Here is a 21,370-nt window from a genome sequence, read left to right on the forward strand (position 1 = left end):
AATCCGAAGATAACTATAGCAAATGTTTGCTGATCTACAGCAGTAGTTATCAGGGATATCACAAAAATAACATACAAGACGCCCCCCACACCATGCTTTCAGGCAAACCTGTATGAAGTGATGAAGGCAAGAGGTTGGGAACAAGTTACTTGCTTGCCAGTACTATGATAAGCCAAGAAAATGCATGAGGAAATAATAGGGTAGAAGAATCTAAATTTTATAGCAACATCCTGTTCTATGAGCTAATTTCTTTTGTTTATTTTCATATGCACTTGACCTAATACCAGATTCAAAACGATTACATTTTCAAAGTAGAAAGACATGATAAGGAGATATAAAAGTCATAGAAGCTTATAGTAGAAGAGGCTACTTGGCTCATTTTGGCTACGCCAGCTCTTTGAAAGAGCAGTTGTGCTTGCTTACCACATCCCCACATTTGTGCGTTATCCCATGAAGTTCTTTGAATTGAGAATAACCTATAATGTGAGGCATCATGCAATATAACATTGAATAATACCTTCCTATGTCTGCTCTCTGCAGCAGCCAACTGGGATAACATTCGATCTTGCATCTTCTTGCATTGTGTCATCACTACTTTGAGTACAGATAATGGGTTAGTGCAGACTGGTTGCTTATCAACACGATTCCCATCACGGATTGACTCGCAGTCCCTCTGCAGAGCAAGGAATGGGTCACTGATGTCATACTTTCCATAGCGTTCTTGAATGAAACGATCTTTGTGTTGTGCCTGTAATCAACCAGAGAATACTTGATTTAATCACTGCCCTAAACCTATTCCAAATTAATATTTATGACCGATATTAATTACAAAAAAGGGAAAGTAAATAACAACCTAGAATTCCCTAATGCTATAAATTCAAATGGGTTCCTCCAAAATCTGTTTTCTAATGAGTTACATCTGGTTTCAAGGATTCTGACTTCAGCATAAAACATACTTTCTCAGATCAGCTGGACTCTGCAGTAATAAAACATTGTTCAAAGGTTTTCCCAATGGATTGTATCTCAACATCAATGGCAGCTAGTCAGGACTGTAGCCATCTTGATCAGATTGGCAGGGTGTATGGATGTGTGTTATGATGCTAACATTTCAAGCCAATGGAATCCACAATCATTCAGTATTGAGAAATACTGCATGAAACACCAACTGAGACTTCATTTTAAATCACTATATCAAATGATCAATTCAAGGTTCATAATGGAGCACAAATAGTGATCTATCAGTGGTAGAAGTACAACATTTCAATCAATAAGGCTGTAACAACTGGATTTGATCATTGTTGTCTTGCCTTTCCTGGACAATCAAATCATGTTTCACTAATGTGCTCTTACCTACTCCTGTCACTTTCAACTTGGGAGCTCTTTCCCTCTCCCCTGCAGTACTTTTCTTTGGTAGCCATATAATGTGTTGCTGATGATCTGACTACTAAAGAGCATATGCCTTGAGGGGCTGATGCCCTTTTGTGATTAATGCATAGCAAAGTGTTGGCAGCTGTGCTAAATTGAATGTGATCCTGTTGACTGTGGGTCACATTGTATACATTTTTTCTTTTTCAAGATTTTTTGTGGGGACCTGATTTGAGAACATTGTCAAAGTTAGGCAAAATCCAATCTCTAGGCAAACACACCTATATAGGAAAATAAAGGATCAAAATCCTCCCTGCAGACCATCTGGCTAATGAAAAAACATCCTATTACATAAATATCTATCTCAGTCTACCTTAATTTACCAAGGTACAAGTTAGAGTACTTCAGATGTAATCAACAAGGCAGAAAAGATGTTAAATCACTTCAATCCAGAGCTCAGCACCATTGTATGCCAAGGCTGAGCTGATAACAAAGTGAACTAAAGCAAATTAATCAATGCAGTTGAAATGTAATTATTTAAACAGCAGTGATTTTTATTTCTGTTAGATTCGATAGATCTTTGGAAATAAACTGAATCAAACATATTGGGTCAGTGCAGAAAGGCAGTGAGAAGGTAAAAGATCAGCCATGACTTTATTGAACGACAGAGCAGGCACAGGTGGTCTAACAGCCTACTCCCGTTTTGAGTTCTTGTTTCAACTTGCATCGTAATATTTTTGTAGCACAGAAAGCAAAACTTGGAGAGAACTTTACAATACAAATACTCCAATGTCAGCCTGCTGAAGGAAGCAAAATTGTCACAAGACCAAAACATGTTATGCCCTACTTTTTTGAATGACAGTGTTGCTGATCACCTGTCTATTAGCATTTGGCTTATGTTAATTTCTGGCCATATTTAGTATAGAAGTAAAAATACTATTACCAGCAGTAAACACACAAAGCTTTCAAAACATATAAAAATTCCCCAAGGCACATCATGAAGAAAGAAGAATATCCAATATATAGGAAACCTTTCAAAATTTCAGGTCATCCAAAAGTGCTTTAACATCAATAACTCTGATGCTGATTGAAATACAAATATATTGGTATATTATCACATGTACTGAGATACAGTGAAAACTTAGTTTTGCATGCCATCCGTACAAATGATTTCAAAATATAAGTGCATCAAAGTGGTACAAGGAAAAGCAATATCAGAATGCAGAATATAGTGTCACACTTACAGAGAAGGTTCACTGCTGGTGGACAATAAGATGCAAGGCCATGACGAGGTAGATTGTGAGGTCAAGAGTTCATCTTTAACATACAAGAGATCCATTCAATAGTCTTACAACAGCCGGATAGAAGGTGTCCTTGAACCTGGTAGTGTGTATTTTCAAGCTTTTGTATCTTCCACCCAATGGAAGTGGGTAGAAGAGAGAATGTCCGGGCTGGGAGGAGTCTTTGATTGTGTTGGCTGCTTTTCCAAGATAGTGAGGTGTAAACAGAGTCTGTGGAGCGGGGGCTGGTTTTCACGATGGACTGAGCTGTGTCCACAACACTCTGCAATTTCTTGTGGTCTTGGGCAGAGCAGTTGCCATACCAAGCTGTGATGCATCCAGATGGGGTGCTTTCTATGGTGCATCTATAAAAATTGATGAGGGTCAACAGGGACATGCCGAATTTCCTTAGCCTCCAGAGGAAGCAGAGGGACTGATGTGCTTTCTTGGCCGTAACGTCTACATGGTTGCATCAGGATAAGCTATTGGTGATGTTTACCAACCATTAAAATCTCAACCATTTCCACCTCTGCACCATTGATACATACAGGGGCATGCACTCTGCCCCGTTTCCTGAAGTCAATGACCAACTCTTTTGTTTTGCTGACACTGGAGGCAAGGTTGTTATCACACCATGCCACTAGGCTCTGTTGTCTTCTTCCGGTACTCAGTCTCACAGAAGATATCTCCCCTTCTCTTCAAAATAGCAACATGGATTCTTTTAACTCCACCAGAGAGAACAGATGGAGTTTTAACAAGACAGGGCCTTCAAAAGTACAGTATGTCAAAAAGGTGTCATCTGAGGTGATCTTTTGTCTAGGAAATAACTTTAAATCCACGTTTTAAGCAACATTGCATTTGGTGAAGGTATTTCTGGAGTGTGAGACTTAGATTGCTTGAAACATTGAGGGAGTGGACTGTGAACAAGTCACTGAAATTGGAACAAAAGTTCTGTGAGAGATTAAGCGTAGAGCTGGAAGAGACAAGATCATGAAGGCTTTAAGTACAAGGTGCAGAGTTACCTATTTAAGCCACAGGAGCCAATATAGGTCAACAACAACGGGGTTGGCCAGTGGGATTTGGAATGGAATAGAATTCAGCAACAATCTTAAAACTATATGAAGTGGAGTACCTCATGTATAAAAACTTTGGTTTCAGATGGATAGGTAGGGTGAAGGTCGAGAATATCATCAAGATGGAGTTGATTTTCTTGCAAATGGAGCAGATTTGAAGAACAGCGGAATTTTTCCTGGTGACCTGGTCATTATTACAATGTTTCCCTCTTATATGTTACTTGCTACCCAGATGTAACTGACTCAATTGACCTTTGAAACAATCTTAACAAGCTACTGAGATGTACCGAACCACAACGACAAAGACAGACCACCAGATTCAAACAGGACAATTCAACTGGCCTTCAGGAGTCCCCTTGACAAACAAATGGAGTTATGCTTAAATTGGAAGAACAGTCAAGCAATAATTGACAGTAAATCTCTCAAAACCATATAGCTGAAGTCCCAAATGCTTTCATCACTATCGTGAAAGGGTCTCCAGAGGATATGGAACAGTGAAATACTACTGAGAGGAAGTAGGTCCAGGTCATGAAGTCTCCAGGCCCCAAGGCCAACAACCTTCACCACAATCTCCATGCCTGCTCCCTCACCCCACACTATCCAACTCTAAATTGCAAATAAGCAAAAATACCTTCTATTGGGTTTCTGCCATGCACATTTATAAATATTTCTATTACACAACTGTGTTGCCAGCTGACATTCCAAGTGTAATGGACTTTGCACTTTACATAGTAGGGAGGATACCATATTAACGCAATACAAGAACATACACTACTGATTTCTTGGTCACTAATATGATTAAATGGCTGCTGCATCTTCTCCTACTAGCTGAAAGCAACTTCATGATGGTTGACACATTTAAATATTTTCCACTGAAGGCAGCCTTGATTAGAAATGGTTTAAACTGATGAAACAAAATCCAAAATACTGTAAATGTCAGTAATCAGGAGTCAAACAACGCAAAAAATATGCAACAACTGCAAAAGAGGACAAATTCTGGGAGGAATCCTTTGTCAAAACTAGCTTTAGGTTAGATTCTCTGATAATTGCATCTCTCCAGAGAGCAGTGCGAGAAACTGCCTTTATGGACAACTAGCATATTTGGACAAGGTTTGCTAAATACTCGTACTTATTCCATGTAGGGTAAAATAAAGGCACAGAAACAGTTAAGGTCTGCTGTGTGGTGTGATTGCAACTGTCCCACAGTGCAAAGAGAGTACTTTTCACAGCACGGATCTATAACTCTTCATATAAATTAGTACAAATGTTCCACTAAATTAATAAACTAGTACAGCCCTATACAGTGCCTTTAACTCAAAAATACCTGGACATTATATATCAGGTTCATGCGTTTCATTCAGCGTTGTGCGTTCCTACTTAATAATTGTTAGATGACAAAGTGGAAAAATTCCTAAACCTTTAGACAACACTGTTTAATACAAAATAACAGGGTATTGGAATTTGATGATGGAAAGTAATTCGGAGCCTTGGCTGTATTTATCAGATTATAGCTTTTTCAAAAAAAAAAATTCTTGCATGAGCCAAAGGTTAAAATGGGTAACTACTTATCCTGGAATATTAAATCAATAGAAATTCCAATGGGCACAATTACAGAACTGTAAATTATAGTGAAGTTAATGAACCAGAATTTGCACTTCTAAGTGAATTTCAGCCAGCAACAAACACTTTCACTCAAGCTTATTACCACCTAGAATACTGTTCCCAGTGGGGAAATAAATCTAGGATTGGCCATAGTGATCAACTACTGGCCAATTTAGTGCTTCTACTGCATGCATCACCTTCAAGGCAATTTTTGCAACATTTCCAAAATCATTATTCAGCATGCTAGATTTTAATGACAAAAGTAAAACATGTTCTTTAAAGGCATTCTCAAAATACAGTATAGGAGTAAAGTAGTCCTTTTTGCCAGCTAATGAAAGCAGTCCTGATTTCACTTTAGAACACAATCAAACTATAGAAATATGTATGTACACATATATTTATTCCCTGGGGCTTTCTCAAGACATTTTCATAGGACTCTGTTGTGGGAACGTTTAGTAACGTCTAAAGCCTGCAGGCAGTGTAGGAACCACTCAAGATTTGTCAGATGTCTCACATAGAATACATTTCTGTATGCTCCCAATGAATCAAGGAATTTCCCAACTTGATAATTATGTGGCAGCAAAAGACAGAACACAACATTAAATGGTACCAACATATCATTCTGCTGTTGTTGATGGTATTTTTGGCTCCTTTAGTACTTCAAGTAGTTTTCAACATAGCAAGGTACCAATTCATTAACTGAGAGTAGGGTACTAGCTGAAAATCAGTTGGATGCTTCCTAGACCTTACTAAAACCAAACCTAGTAGACTTGCTGCAGTTCAGGGTCTATGCTGAGGATTGATGACCAGATAACCTTAACTAACGGCACATGACCAAGCCCCACTTCTTGCGAGTCTATTCTGCCAGCAAGGTACAATGTACCCAGAAATGGTGATGAAGGAGTCTGGGAATAAAGCTGATCCTGTATCGGTCTGTGGCTTTGCAGCACAGTGGATTAAGTCTCCTACTTTGCACATCTTTATCCACGCCACTGAGCCAACTGGGTTGGAACAGCCAGAGTTCTGATCTGATCTAATCACATTTCCTTTAAATTCTGATCTGCAACTTAGCAGAGGCAGAGGCCATGAAAATTAAATCACAACAGTACTCAAGTCACAAGGAGGTTTGGGTGGGAAGGGAATGGCTGATTTCCTTATTAAAAGATCAGGCTTTATAAAATTCTGGCAGCTTTTACGATCAATGTTCCAGGTTCTTGGTTTTTTGAAGTTTTGATAAAATCCAATGATAACTCATCTCTCTGGGCTTACAACATGGTAGATAAATTCCTTTGACCAGCAAGCCAAAATACATTAGCTAGTTAGTACTGCAAGACAGGGACTGATCTAGACTGCTTTCAGTCCTCTTGAAACATCAGTCTGAATCAGGTACTAAGAGATGAAGAACTACAATCTGACTTTCCACTTTCTCCCATTCCCCACAATCCACATACCCCTCCCATTAAAATCACTAGCTGCAACTAATTGACCAGGTTTTTCTTATTTCATAGGGACGTGCATACATGCATCCTGATTTATTGTATGTTGTTTATATTTATGAAGCAAGTCATGCAAACATGAACTCTACTGTCATTTCTCTCATCAAAACTAATGAAGAGATACAAGAAGATATTAAAATGAGAAAAACCTGTAAATTACACTGCTGTTTGTTCATTTTTGCTGCTCAGTACCAGAAACCTTCCGTAGGCAACTGGCAAATATTCTGCTTAGGCAGAGAATGAGTTTCAAGGATTTCACAATGGATTTAAGGCTAAATTCAACTGTGCAAAATTCTAAACAGTTAAGCTCTATTCACCCACTCCAACTAACTCAGTTATTCATCAAAGTGATGCATTTCAATGCAAACTGCTAAACCCTGGGTAGAATATTTCTCAGTTATCAGGCTTTTAATTACTAAAAAATGCAGCCTATCTGATGCTAATTATCTCCTAAAAACAGCAATCCATTTTCTTTTTGATATACAATACGGGTTTTGTTTAGATTGAGCCTGTGAATATACATACGCATATGTCTACAGACTGTAGTATTAAGATACAATGTGGTTCTTTTTAATCTGCACAAGAGAAACTCAGATTTAAGCTGTGTTTCTTGTCAAACATGTTTTTAAAATGATATCAATCACCAGCACTATGAGGAAGGGCAGGTATGAAATCACTCCTTGTTAGGAATGTGTGGTGTTGAACTAAAGTCATTTCATACCTTTCTTCATATTCAGGCTCTGTGCTGAAAAGTGTCAATAACAAAAAGAGCATCTTTCTCAAATATATCTTGACGATATTGAAACTTGCTTCCTGTATACAATAAGCAATTTGGGATGTGTAATCCACCATAGATTATTATCTTTTAGCCTTTAAATTTAAAAGCTTGTCAGAACTCCAATTTCACTGCTCATTGTAACTTGGAGAATGTACTCTTTATAAAGTCGAGAATGCTATAATATATAAGAGACATCATTACATGCCTGCTAAAGTTCAGCTGCATGTTCCCTTAAGTCGGGAAAATCCAAGTCCTATTGCATAAACACTGGGCGAGTTCATACCTTGGTCAATCAACATGCTAACTTCTGGCACCATAACTTGAGGATTTCTTTGCTGGAAAACCAGAAGAGGAATAGGATTTGGCTCTTTAAGGCTAATTAACATTCAATTAGATCATAGACACAAGACATTCTGCTGATGCTGGAATCTGGAGCAACACACACAAGATGCTGGAGGAACTCAGCAGGTCAGGCAGCACCTAAGGAGGGAAATGAACAATTGACGTTTTGGGTCAAGACCCTTCATCAGGATTGGAAAGGAAGAGGGCAGAAGCCAGGATAAAAATATCGGGGAGGGGGAGGAGCACAAGCTGACAGGTGATCGGTGAGTCCAGGTGAGAGAGGGAAGGTAGGTGGGTGGGGGAGGTCCCTATCCCAATTTAAAATTATAGCTATTTCGATTCCAAGAATACACATGAAGGGTGGGGTGAGAAAAGAGGGTTAGAGATAGTGGGCAGAGTTCCAGATTTGTACCACACTTTGTATCAAAAAGGTACTTGTTGACATCACCAGTTTAAATTTTAACATTATGCTAATATCCCAGATTCCGTCCCTGGAGGAAACAATTTCTCCTTTGTGACTTCTTTGAATTCCTTTATTATTTTAAAAATCTCAATTAGACTACCCTTGAACCAAATAAACTCAAAAGGACTAGAACTAAACTTTTTCAACCTGGCCATATAACACAGCCCTGCTGTACGCTGCAAAACTACTGATGTCTTTCCTGAGATTGTGTTTAAGAATGAAGGTAGCTGACCAGATGGGGTCTGATTAAGGCAAGTACAATAAGGCACAACTTCATTATTTTTGTATCCAATCCCCTTGACAGAAGGATTAAAATTCTGAGACTTTCAGCTTGCTTTTTAGTATTTGTGCGTTAACTTTTGGTAATCAGTGTCATGGGTTTTTAAGGGATGATATTGGATATGCTATGAGGAGTAACTGCAGTACATTTTGTAGACAATACATGATAAGCCAGTATGCTGGTTCAGGGAATGAATGTATGAGGTGGTGAAAAGAATGATATTTCTAGATGGTGTTGAAGCTTTTGTTAGAGTTGCAGGCAAGTGGAGCATCTTCCTTCACATTCTTAATGGCTCTGGGGAGTCAGGAGGTGAGTCACTCACTGCAAGATGTCTATCCTCTGGCCCACTCTAGTAGCCACAGTATTTTTGAGTTTCTACCCAATGGTGACCAGCAATCCCCCAATCCAACCCATGGATGCTGCTAGCCATGGCAATTCCACTGAGTGTGTTGGCGTGGTCGAGATGCTTATTGCCTGCCACTTGTGGCACAAATATTAATGCCTTAATGTTGTCTGTCCTGCTGTACGCAACCATGGATTGCTTCATTTTCTCAGTAGTCGTGAAAGGAACTGAATTTAATGCAATCATTAGGAAACATCCTCACTTCTGACATGATAAAAGGTCAGTCAGTGATAAATCAGCTGCATGCTGTTGGGGTTAGGGCACTGTCCTGTAGTTTTCCTGCAGAGATGTCCTGTAACTGGGCGATTGGCCTCCAGCAAGTACAAAAATCTTCCTTGGTGTGATGCGCAAACCCAGCAGTATTTAGTCCTTGCTGGGGCTCTCTATTATTGATGATAGAAATGTTTTTGGAACTTCATTTTCCTATTAGTACTTAACTGTTCACTACCAGCTAAGACTAGATGTCAGTCTACTAATCACATGTGGGAGCTCTCGCAGTGAAAGCAAATGATCATTACATTGACAAAATTCCTGTGTTTCCTGGCTCTTGCACCTTTGCATTGTATTCATGTGACTTGGAGAAATACACTTGCCAAGCTCGTTAAATTAACCAGAATAACTTTAATCAGTGACTTAATGGATCTGATCCTAAAATACTAAATGACACCAAAACCTTTCTACTTTGAAGCCAATATCACAGGAAATTCAACAGATGTATTCTTAAAATCCAAGTGAGCACAAGGGTTGGAATAGAGATCAAGCAGAGGCAAAACATTTTCTCGAAGCAAAGAGTCAAATTAATCAAATTAGTGATGACATTATAGAAAGAATCTGTATGGAGAGTAACAATTCAGTTTGAATGCACTGATCAACATTCTGCCTAGGGAGTTATTTATCGTGTTCATGTTGAATGTTTACTTTTGTGCTTCCATTATCTCAAAATAATACATAAAAGCTGCCTGATGCTGAAAATCTGAAGTAAATGTAAAATGCTGGAAGAACTCAGAATTTTCTGTTTATATCTCCCCCAAATATTATTGATTTAGATCTGTAAGCAAATAACATCCTGATTTTGCAATCCAATACAAATCTTATTCTGGGGTTGGGAGCACTAAAGATGAGAAGAAAATGATCTGGGGAAAAGACTGTGGAGAGGAGTCATTGAGAAACTAGGAGTAGACTAGAAGTGGATGAAATCAAGGTCTTAGAGAGAAGATTGGAAATACTAAAGAGGATAGTTAGAAGAGATTATGGGAGAATAGCCAGGAGATGATTGATAGGGTAGAGGCTGGGGCAGAAGATTTTGGAGTATTAAGTCCAAGATGCCATGCAAAACATCAGAACGTGTGGAGAAAAATCACTAGGAATATCAAGAGATTAATCAAGAAGATTATTCACTACCAGACTCATTAGCAGTGGACCAGAAAGATCCAGGCCCTTTAAGTAATGTAGGTTCAGCTCCAAACCCACCCATCAAAACCTACTTTTGCAGTCAAGGCCTGTTGAGTTCATTAATCCCAGTTAAAAATATCAGGCAAGTAACATCAATTGTGTTTAATGCCACTTGTCATTATGGCAGGTGCAGGGCGATCTCACATTTCTTTGTCATATGCATGGACAACCATGCTGCAGTGCACAGAAGAGAACCACATGTCCACAAATTACCCAACTGTTATGCTCTATAATAGAATTCCTAAGTCTCACTTTATGGCAACACTATTATTTGCGAAGATTGGGAGTTGTTTTTTTTTAAAACTTCAGGAAAGTGTTATAAATTGAAGAGATTTATAGGTCTCAGATTGGCTAAGATCTTCATTCAAGTACAATGAAACTGAAGTTGAAAGGATTTTGGTAAGGACAAGTTCAGCCTCGAGTGCAAGACTGATCCAGGAAGGTATGTGCCATGGGATAATGAATTCTTCGATAAAAAGGGATAAAAACCAATAACTTTCTGGACAAAGAGGAGATGAAAGATTCAGATGAAAAATCCTATCAATCTTCTACTTGGATCCAGGCTGCCATTTTCATTTTCCTTGGAAAAATCAAGTTCACCATATTCAGATTAATGGCTTAATTAGGCTTCCTCTTACCTTTTAAATGCTGTGTTTTTCTTTGACCCATCTGAACTATTGTTCACATGTGCCAGTAAATAAAACAAAGAAAGCTCAGTGCAGAATTTCCTCCTATTTATTACGCAGACAACACAGCAGCAAGATATTCAGCCACTCCTTTTTTCATGGCTCCAGAGTAAATGACCTTTATAAGTGTAACTGAGTCATTGGAATTCCACCGCCCAAACCACTAACCACCACCAGAACATCCTCCCACCCCCATCCCATCGGCCTCCCTAACTCTTGATTAAACGTGTTCATGCCAAACCAAAAGGAGGACAGGAGGAAAAACATTCACAATCAGCGATATTTTCAATAGTCAATACTTTTTTTCATGGAATAGGACTGGCACATGACCACAGAACTTCCAAACAAGTCTGCTTGTACATGCCATGATATGTGGGTAATCAACAGGCATGCAAAGAGATGTCATGCTAAGAATCACATGACTAAACCATACCAGGCATATTTATTCTATAATGCTCCTTGAAATGGCCTCAATTAAAAAAATTCTATAACGTATTTTTACACAAAAAAATTACTTCTGTCAAAGGGGTACCTTATGGTACAAAACAGGCAAATTTTTGCAGGGCAAGACTTAAGAGATGACAAAGTAATTGAAAACACTTTGAGGGCAACTTTGAAGAACAGAGTCATAGAGCAATACAGCACGGATACAGGCCCTATGGCCCACCAGTCCATGCCGACCACGTTGTCCACCCTGCTAAAAAAACATCAAAAACTGCAGGTGTTGGAGATATTAATTTGCAGGAGTGACCCTGAACCAATCTTGACCCTAATGCCTACCACTAACTAATCCCCACCACTAACTAATCCCCATCTCACTCTGACCTATCTGTCTGTGGCCGCCAGCACTGTTACAAGGCCCAATGCAAGCTTGAGGAACAATACTCATCATCATTTTATGAGGTTTTCTCTTTCCACTAGTACAGTCTGGCCAGTGGGACATGTCCCATAGCCTTGCTATCAGCAACACATAACACAGACAAACAAGCAAAGCTGATTCTAACTGTTAAATTAACTCATTGGTCTTACCCTATTAGAGATTCTACCCATCCCTTCCCAATTTCTCTGCTGCTCAAAACTAACTTGTTTTCTCTCTCTCCCAGTTGTGAAAAAAGGTTTTGGAACTTGGAACTGTTTCTCTTTCCACAGATGATGCGTGACCTGTGGAGTTTCCAACATTTCTTTTTACTATATTCTTTATTGTCCTCTTTACTGCCCCTTTTTCCAACAACCTCTGATCATCATTGCATACTATTAATCTTTTGCAAAAAGGGGTTGAAGAAGACCCGCTCTGTACTTTAATACTAAAACAAAAGTGTTCAGCCATACCTGAAAACTAATGACAAGAGGCCCATTATCTAAAACTTGCCAAACAAGAAACTAAATTCCAATGTGGATACCATTCTTTCAGAGCAAATATTAATGCTTAGTAGGAGCTGGACAAAAATTATCACTGACAGTTAAAACAAAAAGCAGCTTCTAAATCAATACATTGCCTATCTTCTGGCTAAGCTATTTTCTACTTTCTCATCTGTCAGATGCATGTTGTGTTATCACTTTCCATTGATTAAGTTTATGGCAATCATCATTCAATTATATGCCTCTTGAACCCATAAGTATCATTGCTGTAACCATTGTGTCTTCTTAAAGTGAATCTTTTAATCATTTTTGGGAACTCATATCCTCAAAGCAGTCACCAGGCTAATTTGATTTACTATGGCTTAAATAATGTTATCTGAAAAGCTTAAGATGTACATTTTTTTCTTTAGCTAAAATGCCAAAGGGCTAGGCAAGTTTTATACAGCTTGTCGTCAGATCATATTGCACACTTAATTTATAACTCATTGATGTTCTTGGAATACATCTTCAAAAATACATCAATTCAGTTTTAGCACAATCAATATCTTGAACCTATTTAACTACACAATATACTTGAACATAATTTACAATGATGGGCTAAAGTTTGACAACAACCCAAAAATGAAGTACAAGTGCAGGGCATTTTTGCTTTATGGATATGGAATCTCTAAAGTTACATGTGGCTGCACTGCAATTAAAGCAAAAATGACTTATAAAAGATAGTAGTAAGTGGCTCCTTTCCAGTGCATTTTAGGTGCATTCCATACTTTTTTGTTCTAACCTTGTTCTCAGGAGCCAAGATCCTGTACATTTTAAGCAGGTGTACATTTTTGCAGTCCTTCAATGCAGCAGACAAACATGCAAAGGCCAGTTGGTCCATCAAGCCTATCCCACTATGTACAAGAGAATTTCAAGACCCAAGGTCATCCTGAAGCACTTTACAACTGAACTGCTGTTATGCAAGAAAAGCTGTAGCCAATTTGCAAGAAGCAAGCTCCTGCAACCAGTAACATAATGACTGGGAAATCTATTTTAGTTATGTTGAACAAAGGATACTTTACTAAAGGATAAACAAAGGGCAAGGCACCAAGGATAATTTTCCTTTTTAAAATAATGCCTCAAGTCCTTTAGCTTGACCTTAGAGGATAGCTTCAGCCAAATAGCACATCCTTAAGGTAACACCTCTGATGGTTTAGCAACACCGCTGTACTGCAGTGAGGCGTCAGCCTGAAGTTTCACTTTGATGCCTTTGTAGTGGGATTTGAATCCTCAAGCATACACTCACAAACCAGTGGACTACTATTATAGCCTACAACTCTGTGATTGATGGCCCATCTGCAATCCCACACCACCAGTGATTTAATCTGGGAAAAATCCAGGGAAAAATCTCATGAAAATTCTGCTTAAAACAAACAAGTTTTAGGAAACCACCTACATTTCCTTAGCAATAGCATCAGCCTAAGTTAGGAATTCATCCTTTTAAACATGCAAATCCTTCCTCCCCCAAATCATAAGACAATCTGGTTCATGAGACAAAGTAACACCTGCTGACATTTAACTGCGTGCCAAATTTACCTACTTTATATTCTTGCCCTCTGAATCTACCTAACTTAATTTTAATTGGGTATGCTAAGGAAGGAGTAAAGTAAATCATTTTAATGTATCATTGTGCTAAGTTGGTGGGCATTTTTTTTTAAGTAGAATGGTGAAATGATTTAATTCCCAGATGAATTGGGAAGTATTTTATAAAATCAGCTTTGCATGGGGTTCAGTGGTCTAGAATGTGTTAAGACTATTTTAATTTTCCTATCTAAATCATTTCTTTTGTTACTCTTGGACATTGTTGCATTCATACTTTTTTTTTGCAGCCTAAGTGTTCAATGGCTTTAACCTGATCTTTCCTGTCTAGACCATTAATAAAAATAAAAAAGGTTGGCTCACAATCTGGCCTTTGGGAACCTCATTGCAAATCAGCTGTGTCTCAAAACAGTTCAATGATCAAGACTCTTAATTGCATTAACCAACTTTCAGTAACACAATTTCCTTTATAGTATTTCTTTTGTATTAGTTACTTGACTTTCAAATCTTTTTTCTCTAATTACATCCATCTCTTATGTGAAGGCAGATATAAGGAATTTGTGTGTTATGGCTTCTGCCTCTATATGAAATTTTCACCAGCTAACACATATGAAAAAACAAAAAAAATTGCAGATGCTGGAAATCTGAAATAAAAACAGAAGATACATGGACGAATTGGGCCAAAGAGCCTGCTTCCCTGCAGTAATGACTGTACTGGAAGTATTCTGCAGATTAGGCCACATTTGTGGGAAGAGATGCATTCGACTGTGGTCACCTCTATATTGGAGAAACCAAACGCAGATTGGGTGGCTGTTTTGCAGAGTACCTGCATTCAGTCCACTGGGGCAACCCAGAGCTTTCTGCTACCTGCCACTTTAATTCTCCATCCCACTCCCACTTTGACCTATCAGGTCTGTGGGCCTCCTGCACTATTACAGTGAGGCCCAACACTGAGGAACAGTACCTCATCTTCCATCTGGGCACACTGCAGCCTTCTGGACTCAATATGGAACTCTACAATTTCAAAAAACTTGATTTTTCTGTCCGTATCAGTCGCCCACCTGTGATATTGGCTCAGCTTGTTTGTCCCCCCACCCCCTGCTTGTTCTTTCTTTCCTCTGGGAGTGGAGGATATGCCCACCCTAACCTGCTGGGCACAACCTCCTATTCTGCATTTCATAACTCTGACATTGTTTTGTCTATGTTCTCACTCTCTAACAGCCCCCATTCACTCATTGACCAGATTGTGCTGGGCAAGCCACGTCTTAATAACTTGATTGAGTTTTGAGGTGGTGATGAAGGTGATTGATGAGGGTAGAGCTGTGGATGTTGTCAACATGGATTTTCGTAAGGAGTCTGACAGGGTCCCTCAAGGTAGGTTCATCAAAAGAATAAGATGCATGGGATCCACAGTGATTTGGCCATTTGGATTCAGGAATGGCTTGCCCATAGAAGATGCTTGATGGGATATATTCTGGCTGGAAGTCTGTGACTAGTGGTATTCCACAGTGATCTGTACTGGGACCCCTGCTGTTTTTGCTATACATAAATGGCTTGAATGAAAATATGGATGGGTGTGTTAGTAAGTTCGCAGATGATACATTGTGGATAGTGTAGAAGATTGCCAAAGGATGCAGTGGGATATAGATCAGTTGCAAATATGGCAGAGAAATGGCAGATGGAGATGGAGTTTAATCTGGCCAAGTGTGAGGTGTTGCTCTTTGGGAGATCAAATGTAAAGGAAAAGTACACAGTTAACAGGACCATTAACAGCATTGACGAGGGATCTTGGGGTCCAAGTCCATAGCTCCCTGAAAGTAGTTGCACAGGTTGATAGGGTGGTAAAGAAGGCGTATGGCATGCTTGCCTTTATTAGCTGAGACATTAAGTTCAAGAATGAGGAAGTTATGTTGCAACTTGGAGAGGGTGCAGAAGTGGTTTACCAGGACACTACCTGAATTAGAGGGCATGTGCTAAAAGGGGAGGTTGGACAAACTTGGGTTGTTTTCTCTGGAGCGACAAGAGGCTGAGGGGAGACCTGATAGAAGTTTGTAAGATTATGAGAGGCATAGACAGAGTAGACAGCCGATATCTTTTTCCCCAGGGTTGAAATATCTAATACTAGAGGGCATGCATTCAAGGTGAGAGGGTGTAAGTTGAAAGGACACATGCAGGGCAAGCTTTTCCTTAAATACACAGAGAGTAGTGGGTGCCTGCAATGCACTGCCAGGGCTGGTAGTGGAGGCAAATACAATACAGGTGATTATGGGCATATAAATGTGCAGCAAATGGAAGAATATGGACCTTGTATAGGCAGGTTTAGTTAGGGGTTTAATTACTAGTTTATTTAGTTTGGCAGAACATCGTGGGCCAAAGGGCCTGTTCTTGTGCTGTACTGTTCAATGTTCAGATAACCTTATTTACAGCAATTCCTCATGGTTATCCTGGTTTTAACCTATTAGAGACATTTCCCCCTACCCCACTCCCCCATACTCCCTGCAGCTTAACATGCTTCGTTTGTCTTCTTCCCAGTTCTGATAAAAGATCTTTGACCTGAAACTTTAGCTCCATTTCTCTTCCAACAAATGCCTATCGACCTGCTGAGTACTTCTGGCATTTTCTGTTTATATTTTAAACTTCCGACACATTACTGCTTAGAACCTCCAGAGCAACCTTACGGGTCTACCAGACTGACACAGCAGCCAGATGCCAACAACATTTTCAGCTGTTGATCCTCAACTGAAATCTTCACATGCAAAAGGGTTGAGCACATTTGCACGTGTTGCCCAATACCCCTCTTGAAGTTCAGAATCAGGGGTTTGGTTGCCACCTGTTCAGTTGGATAGGGGTTGATGATAATGTAAAACCCGCACTCTCATGCAAGAGTGGTTGTTAATTGAGGGTTCAAGAGGGGCACAAGATCAGGTGTTGGAGACAGGGACCCCAAGGCTGAAAGGAAGTAGTTCACTGATCTGGAAGGTCACCTATTCTGGTACTGCACTGGGAAGATCAGATTGTCTTGAGATGTTCAGGATAGCCCAAGAAACCCTGCAATGCTCCAAAACTCTCACTGCATAGGGAATAGTGTCTTCCCATGCACTGCTGACACAAAAATCACATCAAGCTCACAAGCTGTTGGATGTTATAAGGAGAGACTGGATAGGCTAGGGCCTTTTTTTTCCTGGAGTGTAGGAGGTTGAGGGGTAACCTTATAGAGGTATATAAAATCATGAAGGACATTGATAAGGTGAATGGTCACAGTCTTTTTCTTAGGGTAGGGGAGTCTAAAAATAGAGACCATAGGTTTAAAATGAGATTTAGGGGACACGAGGGGCAAAATTTTCACACAGACGGTGGTGGGTAAATGGAAGGAGCTGACAGAGAAAATGGTGGAGGCAGGTACAATTGCAACACTTTAGATACATTTAGACAAGTACATGGAATGGAAAGGTTTAGGAGGGATATGGACCAAATGTAGGCAAGTGGGCCTACTCAAGTAGGCAACTTGATCAGACAAAGTGGCCGTTTCCGTGCTATTTAACGCCACAATTCTATACGTGATTCACACCAGGAAATGCCAGTTGAATTTGTGGAAGGACACATAACATTCCAGAAATGGCCACTATAGTAATTCGCTCTTGGGGTAAAAAAAAAGTTGATTTTCTGTGCATAACACGGAAAAAAAAAATCAGTATTTTGCAATTGAATTTCAAGACATGTGTTTTTGGTAGGACTCAGTTGAGCATTGCCTGTTTCTTTACTCATAACTTCTCACCCCAGCTTGCTCTTACATTTGTCATAGATCCCCACTCTGTTTTATTTCAAGTTTTATTTCCTTCTCGAACTTTATATGCTCTATTTTTTCCTAAGTTTGTATCAGAATTTTTCTTTTCCTCTGGATGTCTTCTGCTACTTTATATTACAATCACCTTTTCTGATCTACTTGTGCTGAGCTCCACCTTAAATCACCACAGTTAGCTCTTCCCCATGCTTAGATGCTTTCTGGCCATTATCCAAATTATGCCGTGGTCAATGAGCTAGTCCTAAACTAGTCCATTTGGCTTACTTGACTTTATCCTTCAAAACCAGATCTCCCTCTGTTTCAATTGGACTGGAAGCACCTGATTACAAAACAGATTACTCTTCGTCCTACCCTTATCTATGGGTATTTCCAAAGTCTATTTAAGATTAGTTAAAAGATCTTAATATTGCTGCTACATTTTATTTTACACCATTAAAATTTACTTCCTAACTCACTCTTTGTGATCTACAAGGAAAGACATGCGAGAGCTTCTTTCCTATTCTTTAACTCAACAATACTGGTTAACCTTTCCAAGAGAACATTCATCCCAACCCGAAGATACTCTTATCTTCGGAACCCATTCCAACACCACAGGAACCAGAATCCAAATCTCTAGTCAAACATGATATTTTGGTGTTAATCACAGAACTGTAAAATATTCTGGGATACATGTGTATTGTCTAAAAATCTGTTTCTTATCAAATGTATTTAATAACGTGGGGATCCTCATCTTTCCTTAATGTGTTAGTCACATGAATAAATCTAGTCATGTATTAGGCAAGTTGTGAGTAGGCTATAAGTAAATCATTTGTTAATGGAATAACATTCAATCTTAGATCTTCAGGTTTGTTAGCATTTTAGTTAAAGTTAAGGTTCTGTTTAAGGCTACATTGATCCAGAAAAATGAAAATGCATTATCATATTAGCAGACTGCATAAGAAGTGAAGACTTATTCCAAAGTTAATGCACCCTATATATATTGAAAGGTTTGCAACTTTACTAAATCATCTGAATGGAATTATGGAATCATTGATTATTATCACCCTTCATTGTAGAGTCACACCACACTGAAACAGTCCCTTTGGCCCAATGAGTCAGCAATCATCAAGTCTTCATTTACAGTAACCCTACCCTAATCTATTTCATTTCCCCCCACATCAACTCAGAATAGAACCCAGCTCTACCAGCAGTGCCATTAAGCTGCCCAATGTAACTGTTTCACTGAAAATTGTGAATTTAACCAAATAGTTATAAAGATTTAATGTCCATTTCTTTGATTCAAGCTTAGGAAGAATGTCAAAGTGTTGTAGACAAGATATATCAGATAACTGAAAAGAATCTGAAGATATTTTATTAAATACAGTATTAACTACTGAAATTCTGAATGCTGAAAGAATGAAAATAGCTTCAATGATAACTTTCAGAAAAGAATTGTGTATGTGCCTGGAAAGGGAAAAAAATTGCAGAGCAATGAAGAGCAGGGGGAGAAGGACTAATTGAACAGTTTTTTTCAAAGAACTAGAGATGCCTAATGCTCCTTCGGTGCTGCAGGTCATGAATTAGGGATGTGCTGGGATTGTATTACGTAATAAGAGGACAGGTCATCAGTAAAAAGTTGTTTACAGTAGCCGTGATAGCCTTGCCAAAAATGGTTTGTGATACTGAACTTCACACACACAAATTTTGCTTTTATGTTTTTCAGTTTGTAAACTTAAAAGGAATCCTCTTTTTAAAAAAAAACAAAATCAGGTACCATGCACAGGAATTTAGCTAACATTTGAGATGCTAATTTCTATTTGTAGTTGAAATAGGCTTTTAATGATATTTTTTATAAAGGCAGTAATTTACTTATGACCATTCATAATTCAAAGGTAGAGTTTTGCCAAGCTTGACAACTTTCATTCTAATATTAACAATGAGGTGCCAATTATTTCAGTAGTTTTTGCACAGGAATAAAAAGACTGCAGTACAGTTGTCCCATATTAACAGGTTAGTCCAATTATTATTTTAGCTGAAGTATGTTCTAAATTAACCAATCTTTTCACACACTATAGATGCACAATGCTTTTCATATCTATTTTTATCGTAGAGAACACCTGACTAAGCACACAATTATTTAAATGTGATTAGCATGATTATAGGATATTCACTGTCTCAAATTACATTTTGGCAACAGTCTGCTTTTGTTTAGGTCTAGTTATATTGTGTTACATTTACTTTTGTTAATTGCCACTGACCATAGAATTCATCGAATTATACAGCACGGAAACAGGCCCCTTGGTCCAACTTGTCTATGCCGGCCAAGTTCTCTACCTGTGCTAGTCATATTTGCCTACATTTGGCCCATATCCCTCTAAACCTTTTCTATCCATTGTAAATCATCTTGCTAAAACTATTGGAGATTTTTTTTTAAGTGGTCTAGATTTATTTCCATGCTTTATACTTCCACAATGGATTTCTGGAATGTTATGTGTCCTTCCACAAATTCAACTGGCATTTCTTGGTGTGAATCACTATAGAATTGTGGAGTTAAACAGCATGGAAACAGCCACTTTGACTGATCAAGTTGCCTACTTGAGTAGGCCCATTTGCCTACGTTTGGCCCATATTTCTCCTAAACCTTTGAGTTATTTTATAGTGCTTTTCCTAATGCTGAGAAGTGACAGCTGCTGTAAAAACTACCATATACCCATTTTCATGTTAGTATCTTTTTGCAAAGCTTTTGAATTTTTTTTTGCTATTTTAGCTTAAATTTATGACTTGTGAACAATTATATAGTTGAAGAAACATTTGGAGCACAAATAAAGGGAAAGGTGCGAATAGGTGTGGCTGTGATTATCTATTACCTTTACTACATCAGTAATGTAATAGTTAAGATTCACCATTATCAGGCTATTGTTTAAGCAGGATTCCTTATTAACTTTTTGTGAAGATTGCTTTAAATTGATTCCCCACTTCTATGCTGAGCTGGATTTCATATATATTAATAAAAAAACATTTGCCCTTCATCTACTGTTAAAATCACCTATATTTGGTCTTTGCTTTTGACTGTATACAAGTACAACTTTGCTCGGTTAATTGGATCAAAAGCTTTTCTTTTTTATTCAAGATTAAATACACCCCTCCTGTTCCTCGTCAGTGCATCAATGAGGTGAATACCTGGTTTAAGAAAGAGAAACCCAGGTCTGTCAGCACGTTTAATTAACATCAACCTATGTAATACCAAGAACAGTTTATGTTGGTGGAATCATACAATGAAGTTAATGCAAAAATGTTAAATACATGAGATGCTGGAAGTTCGAAATATAAACAGAAAATGCTGGAAGATGCTCTGTGTCACTCAACAGGTTAGGCAGAGTGTGTAGTAAATAGGTCTGATCTTTCATTTCAACTCAGTGAAGCTGCTGATTG

At 38.6% G+C, this 21,370-nt stretch overlaps 1 protein-coding gene across 3 annotated transcripts in view; it reads right to left on the minus strand.

Annotated features, from left to right (window-relative positions):
* Positions 1–21,370, minus strand: part of cttnbp2nlb (CTTNBP2 N-terminal like b) — a 62,938-nt gene that overhangs the window by 17,935 nt on the left and 23,633 nt on the right. For 2 of the 3 annotated variants that reach the window (XM_052034849.1, XM_052034848.1), the window contains exon 3: positions 518–748. In XM_052034849.1, the coding sequence (XP_051890809.1) occupies positions 518–748 (231 nt within the window). The remainder of the gene's footprint in view (positions 1–517; positions 749–21,370) is intronic. The other variant, XM_052034850.1, reaches the window with a different exon arrangement.

The sequence above is a fragment of the Pristis pectinata genome, chromosome 20, assembly GCF_009764475.1.
Source record: "Pristis pectinata isolate sPriPec2 chromosome 20, sPriPec2.1.pri, whole genome shotgun sequence".
NCBI classification, from domain to species: Eukaryota; Metazoa; Chordata; class Chondrichthyes; order Rhinopristiformes; family Pristidae; genus Pristis; species Pristis pectinata.